Below are 8,176 nucleotides of genomic sequence, written 5' to 3'. Positions count from 1 at the left end.
GGGGGGGCCGAGGGCCGAGCCCGGTGGGTCGGTGGGGGGGGAGCTGCCCTGAGGCCGTGCGGTCCGTGTCCCCTCAGGGATCTACTGCTGCGGGCTGCTCAGCCCCAGGAAGAGTGACTGCACCGGCCTGCCGTCCTCCATGCTGAGCAGCCCGGCCTTGCCGCCCGCCCGGGGCCAGCACAGCATCCGAACGAAGGGGAGCATGTCCCTGATCTGCTGGTACAACAAAGGGCACTTCCGCTTCCTGACCAACGCCTACTCGCCCGTGCAGCAAGGTGGGCACGCGGTGGGCGCCGGGGCAGGGGTGTGGGTGAGCTCTGGCGTCGGGTGACCCCTGCCCCTCTTCGGCTCTGGGCCGCAGGGTGACGGCTGCTGCCCTTCGTGGGGCGGCAAGCGCTTCCTGGACCCGCAGGCTGTCCGCTGCCTGGGACTTGCCAGCCGCCAACAGAAGCTGTGAGGCTGGCATTTGCAGGTCCCCCAGGTCGTATGCGGTGTGATGAATAGGCTCCGTTTGAACGGTATTTACATGATCATCTAGGATTCTGTGAAAAATCTGTTCTGATGGGAGCGGGGGGAATAGTCAGCCATTCTTATCTTTGAAATGTCTTCCTTAGAAGTTAAATTGCTAGCGTTGGGTTTTTGGGGGGTTCAGCTGGTATCATCATTGATTTTCCTTGGGATTTAAAATCCATTGCTAACATGGGGATTCATTTAGCAAGGAGCCTATATTTAAGGTAACCTACAGCTCAAACACGATTAAACAACAGAAAAGGAAATTGCAGTGACAAAGGGACCCTTTACAAAAATATTTATCGTTGCGTAGTGTATTTGAAAAGTCCCTTGTGTTCCTTTACATTAAGACATCTTTCCTCTTCTCTATTAAAGGAACACTGCCAAGGAGCTCAGGGGTGTGCGATGTGCGTGTGTGTGTGTCTGCGCGTGCGTGTGTGTGGTATGTATGTGGTATCTGGGTGTGTATTTAGTGCCTCTTGTTCATTTATTCCCATCCTTCACCCCCCCCACACACCTAAGTTGTGTACATTTCAGTGGAGACTCAATCCGAGGGACTCAAGCACGTGGGTGTCGTTACCCCACTTTTGTGTAGGGGGTGGAGAAAGTGACCCCCCCCTCGAGTGCTATGTCAAGGGCACTTAGAGGAGAGGTTTGGAATTGACCTTGTCAGCTGAAGGCCAGGTTGAATTGGACTTCGGCTGTCTTGCGGTTGGGGCCTCAGGGCCAGAGTGTCTCTAGGAACAGGTGTGGGTGTCGGGCATGGGAGCTGCTTCCCATCAAGTTATGTTAAGTGATAGCCTCTGGAACGATGTCCCAAAGCAAGGATGTCACACTTGTCTGAGCTGGGTGAAATGAGATAGCAGAGAAGAGACCGCATCTGGGGAGGTTAGGGAGAAGCCTGCAATAGGACTGAAGATGACACACCTGAGAACCCTTAAATCAGGCACCAAGGGAAGGAGGCAGGAGGCTGTTGAGGCAAGATGAGAAAATTGGGAGGGGTGATTTTTAAATACGCCGAAACTATTATTTGTGTTCAATTCCGTGATGGTTTTCTAAAGTACGTACTCTATTATACATCATGCAGTCCCCAATCCTAGTCGCCCTTGAAAATCCCATGGAGTGTGTCCACAGCCTGGCCACAGACTGACCCCCACCGCCAGACCCCTGGGCACCCCCAGGGCCTATGGACACTGGGAGCCCGGCGGGTGAGAGGAGACCCTGGGTGTGGCCCAGGGGGCTCGCAGAGTGGAGGCCGTGTGGCCGGCACGCACCCCACCGGGAATCCTTCTCCTGGCCCACATCCTAGGGCCTCGTTTCTTAATGAAGGAGGTAAATAATGATAATAAATAATTAAATAATAAATAAATAAATAATAAATAATAAAAATTAAAAAATAAATAATAAAAAATAAAAAAACAATAAAAAGCACCTCGTATTCCATCCTTAGATGTATCATAATTTCTTTATCTTGTCCCCTATGAATGATCCTTTTTTCATAATAGGAAGGATGTAGGGAACGTCCTTCATATGTAAATCTTCAGGTACATCTTTGATCACTTCCTCCAGATAAATCTAAAAGTTGAACGGCTGGGCCACAGGGTCTGAACGTTTTTAGGGCTCTTGATGCTGTGTTGCCAAAAGGCTGTACTTATTGCCATTGCAGTGGGTTATGAGGGGACCGAGATTCCTCCTGCTTTATCAACACTATTTTTTTTTTCTTTTCTAAATTTGTCAATATGATGGCTGAAAATGCTACAAATTTTTTTGGTGGGGGGGTACGCGGGCCTCTCACTGCTGTGGCCTCTCCCGTTGCGGAGCACAGGCTCCGGACGCGCAGGCTCAGCGGCCATGGCTCACGGGCCCGGCCGCTCCGCGGCACGTGGGATACTCCCGGACCGGGGCACGAGCTCGTGTTCCCTGCATCGGCAGGCAGACTCCCAACCACTGCGCCACCAGGGAAGCCCCAAAATTTTAAATATAAATTGCGGTGGCTGTTGGTGGGGTTGAACATCTTTTCCTGTGTTTTTAGCTAATTTTCAATGATTTTTTCATGTTCTTGTCAGTTTTTCATTTGAAGTATTTGGCTTACGAAATTGAAAGCAGATTTTATGCCTATAGCAGATATTTTTCTTCGTTTGCTTTCCTTGTGCTTTTATTTATGGCCAGTAATTTTAACATCAAAAGGGTTTTTCATCTCCGCATAGGCACAGCTGTTGATCATGTTATTCGCTCTCATGCTTAAAAGCCCCTGCTCTGTCCCAAGGCCAGGTAAGTATAGTTCACTTGGTTGTTTTATAGGGTGATTTTGTGCTCTTTGCAGCCATCCACTTGGAATTTATTTTGGTCATGGCACCAGTTGGGCTGCTACGATTTTTTTTTTCATTAGGTGGCAAAGGTTGGTTGACCAAGCAGCCCCACCTGTGTACCTGAACCATTTATCAAATAATTCTTTTATTCCCTACTTATTTTAAACGTCACCCAGATGGCAAAGTCTCCTATATTCTAAAGACTGCTTCTCAGCTTTATACCGTCTTCTACCGTGACCATATTTGCTCTCCTAGAACGTGAGCAGAATTTCGAATTTTAGAAAACATGTAACTAGTTATGAACATTTTAGGGATTGATTTATTATTCTTTACTCCAGGTTCTAAGGGGAAATGAGCCCTCTTTCAGAGATGGTGAGCATATGTAGGCTTCTTAAGTTACATGCTGTCATTCATCCAGGGACATCCCCGTTGAGAACCACATCCTTTTGCATTTCTTCTAGAATCCATGTTGAGTCTACCAGCTCGTTGCCATCTCCGTCTTTGCCCACTTAGGGTTCAGATTCCATGAGGCTAATGTGAGTGTGGAATGTCTGCATGGGTCTGTGAGTCAGGTCTTGACTCATTCATTCAGACTTACAGAAGGACGGAAAGAAGGTCAGCCCAGCCAGAAAAAGCCTGGGGAAGGCAGAAGACAGAACTCACTGGAACATGAAGACACATGGTTCTCTCATAGGCCCACGTGGATCTACAGTGTCACAGAGGTAGACACAAGGAATAGAGCTGTGCGCAGAGGGTCCCCCACACGGCTGTAAATGTACAGGGTGCACCCAGGGGAACACGGCGTTCCTGGTTATGATGCCAGAGGACACAATAAATATCACATCACCTCTTGTCAGTATTTCCAATGTCTAAAGCTTTTCAGTCCTCAGAAACAGATACTATAGGACAGCAGTCTTACCCTTTCCAGCTCGAATAGTATCTAAAATCCAAAATGTCAGCAGAGAGGAGCGTGGACTGGTTTATGAACTTGGGGAAATGCTCAAAGAGACTGACGCACACCTGGATTTTGAAACCAGTCTCCTGAGATTTCCAGCTGCAATCCTCATGTTGGGTTAAAACATTCGAAGGGACGGGAGGGAAACGGAGAAGGAAAGCAGGCCTGGCACGGCTGGGTGTGCCGGGACAGCAGCGGCCCTGGCTGTGCAGAAGGGGCAGCCGGAGCTGCAGGCGGGGAGCCCCAGGGGCACGATGCTGGCTGAGGCCCTCGGGCAGTGGGCCTGACCCGCTCGGAGCCCTGGTGACTCGGAGTGAGTTGTCCTCTTCCTCTGGGAAAAGAACGGAGGGGGTCTTATTTCCTTATGGGATGGTCTGATCTGCTCATACACATGTGGACTCTGGGGAGCCCTACAGGCGCCTCCTTAGTCCCAGAGGAGGCTGTGGTCGAAAGTTGGGCAAATTAAAATGGAGCTGGAGGTGGGAAACCTCCCAAGGCCATGTGCCTGGGCCGGGGTGTGAAACTGGGGTGTTTGCCCACTTGGACTTGAGGTCGGGCGGGGTGGTGAGCAGAGACACCAGCACAGGTCCCCTCAGGAAGGGTGCTGCAGAGACACAGCCCTCCTTGGAGGCAGGAGCCCAGCCGTGAAGGATGCACATGCGGCTGCATCACCTGACCATAGAACGTCTCTCTGAGTGGGAAAAGGATCCCTAAGCAACCAGGGCCCAGGAGCCCAGCCTTGGAGGACGCACGTGCGTCTGCATCACCCAACCATAGAAAGTCTCTCTGAGTGGGAAAAGGATCCCTAAGAAAACAGGGCCCAGGACCCTCTGGCCAGGAGCCCAGCCTTGGAGGATGCACGTGCATCTGCATCACCCAACCATAGAAAAGGGAAAAGGATCTCTCTGAGTGGGAAAAGGATCCCTAAGAAAACAGGGCCCAGGACCCTCTGGCTGGGCACGGAGGTCCTCTGAGCTTTGGAGGCTTTAGGAAACGTGTTGCCCGGGTCCTGCCCCAGGCTCCCCCAGACCACAACTCTGGGGGCGGGGCCTGGCTTCTCAGTCTCTCACAAGATGTCCAGGTGCTTCTTTGGTGCAAAAATTCAGTATGTGGGGAGCGGAGTGGGGGACAAAAAAGATCCCGGCTCAGGGCTCAGTCTCAGCAGATGGACCTGTGTGACCAGTCTCAGCAGATGGACCTGTGTGACCATTTTTATTTCAGTTACGCCCATGTACGTAGTGCTGAAAACCCACAGCCTCTTGAGTGGCACTGTTCTCCTAATCACACCGTTCTGCCGGCAGCGGGGATGGGGGCGGGCTGCGCGGAGCAAGCGCTCTGCAATCCCGACCTCGCTTGCGCAAGTGCCCTTCCCGCCCCCGCGTCACCTCTGTGGGCGCAGTGGACGTCCACCCGGGTGGGCAGGGCAGGTCTTGGAAAGCAGGTTGTTGGGCAGCAGGCTGAAGAGGACTGACAGCCTCTTTTTGCTTCTCATGCCCAGTCAGTGGGCCGTTTGAATCTTGCCGTGACCCTGGCGAGTGGCCCTGGGACGTGGTTCCGTGTGTATTTGGGAGGAAGAGGCGTTTGAAGGCGTGTGAGAGAGGGAGTGCCAGGGGCAGCCGGGTGTGAAGTGCTCTGTGCGCGGCGCGAGGCTTGGAAGAGCCTGGGGTCAGGGCAGCTCCTGCCTCTCCTGAGCCTCTAGTCCCACCCTCTTCCTTGATGGGGGCGGCAGGGCAGGCGGAAGGGACCCCAGGCTCCCTGACCTCGGTGGCCACCTCCTCCCACCCCCGCTTAGACCCTGGCGGGAGGGGTTGAAGCCTGGGGGAGGGAGGGAGGGGAAGGTGGGTCCTGAGCTCCCCTTCTGCTCTCAAGGCCCCATCGGGTGCAGCGGGCCCTGCCGTGGCCTGTGCCGTGGCCCGTGCCGTGGCCCGGTGTCCTGCACCCCCCTGAAGCTGCGGTGGCGGTGGTGGTGGTTCCCCTCCATCTCCCCTGCTGTAGCCCGTGTCGTACCCCCGTGCCGTGGCCCTGCCGTGGCCCAGTGTCCTGCACTCCCCTGAAGCTGCAGTGGCGGTGTTGGTGGTGGTTTCCCTCCGTCTTGTCCCCTGCCGTCTGTTTGACGAGCAGGCAGGGGGGAGGGGGCGCATTTTGCACGGGGGTCTGTGGGGGGCTGCTCAGAGGGGATGTCCCGTCTGTTCCCCGCAGGAGTGATCATCAAGAGGAGAAGTGGGGAGATCCCCTGCCCCCTGGCCGTGGAGGCCTTCGCCGCCCACCTCAGCTACATCTGCAAGTACGATGACAAGTACAGCAAGTAAGTGAGCTGGCCCCGGCACGGGAGGCCTCGCCGCCGAGAACAGAGGGGCTGCTGGGCGGTCAGTGTCCCCAGGTTCAGAGCTGACAACGGGAGAGCCCGAGAGAGAGAGAGCCCGCCCAGCCCCCCACCCTCTGCACCGCTGCCCTCTCTGCCCCTCCCCCTGGCCTAGCCACTGGCCTTCACCCCACGCCCTCTGGGCCCCGGGCGCCATCGGGCCGGGCCGCGTGTTTTCCGGCACTGGTTACAGAGCTCTTTCGCGTGTGGGCGCGGTCTCAGGTGTGGGGTCATCGTCAAGTGCCCGCACGGTGTGCATGTACGCGGCCCCCTGCTGTCTCGGGGTGAGCTCCTGTGTCCACAACAGGAGGGAAAAAGTGGTTGCCCTTGAACCTCGGTCTGCCTATGAAATTACTGGGCCTGAGCCTCACAGCCTGAAACAGGGTTGCACTAACCCCAAAGGTGGTGGGCATTTTCTCAGCCCTCCTTGAGGGCCACGGACATCTCCCCGGGCAGCTTGTGGGCGGGGAGGGCAGCACGTGGACCTGGGTCTCCTGGGAAAGCCCAGGTGTGAGAGGGAGCCCCGCTGCCTAGGGAGTCACTGGAAGGTCTCCGCGGAGCCTGCAGCGTGCCTGGCACCTCGCAGGCCTGCACGGTGGCTCTAGGATAATCGGCACGATTGAGCGAATGGACATCCGCGGCCGCCCTGGCTGGGCGTCTTGGTGGTGCCGAGGCTCCTGGCCCCCGGGGTGCAGAAACACACGTGCAGACGGAGGGCGCGGCGCAGGGATGGGTCCTGAGTTGGCTGTCTGGTGGGGAGCGCCGTTCTCCGCCTCGGGGCAGAGGAGGCCTCCATCTGAGGGGAGGCAGGCGTGGTGAAGAGACACGCACAGAGCTGCGGGCGGACGCGGCGCGAGATGGCTCGGGCTGTGCCGCAGTTGCGCAGGGCCCTCGGCGCGCAGGGGAGCCCCTAGGCCCGGTTCCCGCCAGAGCTCCGGGCTGCACCGCAGAGGCCCGGCTCCTGGTCTCCGTGTCCCCTGTGGTGACGCGCCTCCTCCCACCTGATCTTTGATAGGGGTTGTTTGCACATTCAAGTACGGTTCACGTGACCAAGCCTCAGAGAGAGGCTGCCCCTCCCCACAGCCGGATTCCCACCGCCTCGTCCCCTGCAGCATCTCGCTGACCCCGATGAGGCCTTTTGGGGATGGCTCTCCTGCACCGGGTCCCCGGGCACTGTCTGAGTCAGCCTTTCTTGCCGTTCTGTCCTCTTAGGTATTTCATTTCTCATAAACCAAACAAGACCTGGCAACAGGTGTTCTGGTTTGCCATCAGCATTGCCATCAATAACGCCTACATCCTGTACAAGATGTCGGAGGCCTACCACGTGAAGAGGTACAGCCGGGCCCAGTTTGGGGAGAGACTTGTGCGAGAGCTGCTGGGCCTGGAGGACACTTCTCCGAGCCTCTGATGCCGGGGGTGCGGCCCAGGTTAGGTAAGGACCAGGTCCAGGGAGGGGAGGGGGAGCCTGACGTCCGACCCGCCGGCCAGAGACCCGGAGACGCCCTGCGTGGGGCTGCGGCCCGGGAGGGGTGCTCGGGGCCTCTGGAGGGACCAGGACGGACCTGGTCAGAGGATGGCGCCATCCCGCTTTCCACGCAAAGAAGAGCACGGCCTCCCTCCGGAGAGCGGCCACCGCCTCGGAGCAAGCACTCGGCAGGTGTGGCCCCGAACCAGACCCGCCGTGCCGCCAGCGAGGGGCCATGGAGGGCACCCTTATGACCCCCTGGAGGCCGCGGGAGAGCCCGCTTAGCACAGGGGACCTGGGAGGGCTGCTGCCACCAGGGGCGCCGGGGATGGGATGAGATGAGCCGGAGCGTGTTCTGCTTGGTGAAGATGGCGAGACATCCGTGACGTGGTCCGCGTCTCGCCGTGCCTGCAGGTGGCGGGAAGCGAGCCTGGTGGGCTCTGCGCAGCTGGGACTGCGCAGGTGTGTGCGAGAGCCCGGAGGGTTTCCCAGCGTTTGCCTTGCGCAGGCAGCTTAGAACGGGGCTCGTAGAAGAAACACAGCCTGGCGCCGTTAAAAGGCAGCGACGGCGTGGG

At 56.9% G+C, this 8,176-nt stretch overlaps 1 protein-coding gene across 1 annotated transcript in view; it reads left to right on the top strand.

Moving 5' to 3' along the window:
• Positions 1–7,761, top strand: part of PGBD5 (piggyBac transposable element derived 5) — a 94,748-nt gene extending 86,987 nt beyond the window's left edge. Inside the window, exons 5-7 of the mRNA XM_007450598.1 lie at positions 78–275; positions 5,974–6,079; positions 7,349–7,761. Coding sequence (XP_007450660.1) covers positions 78–275; positions 5,974–6,079; positions 7,349–7,544 — 500 coding nt within the window. The 3' untranslated portion in view covers positions 7,545–7,761. The remainder of the gene's footprint in view (positions 1–77; positions 276–5,973; positions 6,080–7,348) is intronic.
• Positions 7,762–8,176: the final 415 nt, after the last annotated feature.

The sequence above is a fragment of the Lipotes vexillifer genome, unplaced genomic scaffold, assembly GCF_000442215.2.
Source record: "Lipotes vexillifer unplaced genomic scaffold, Lipotes_vexillifer_v1.1 scaffold805, whole genome shotgun sequence".
Taxonomy (NCBI): domain Eukaryota; kingdom Metazoa; phylum Chordata; class Mammalia; order Artiodactyla; family Lipotidae; genus Lipotes; species Lipotes vexillifer.
This window is presented reverse-complemented; position numbering and strand designations above follow the sequence as displayed.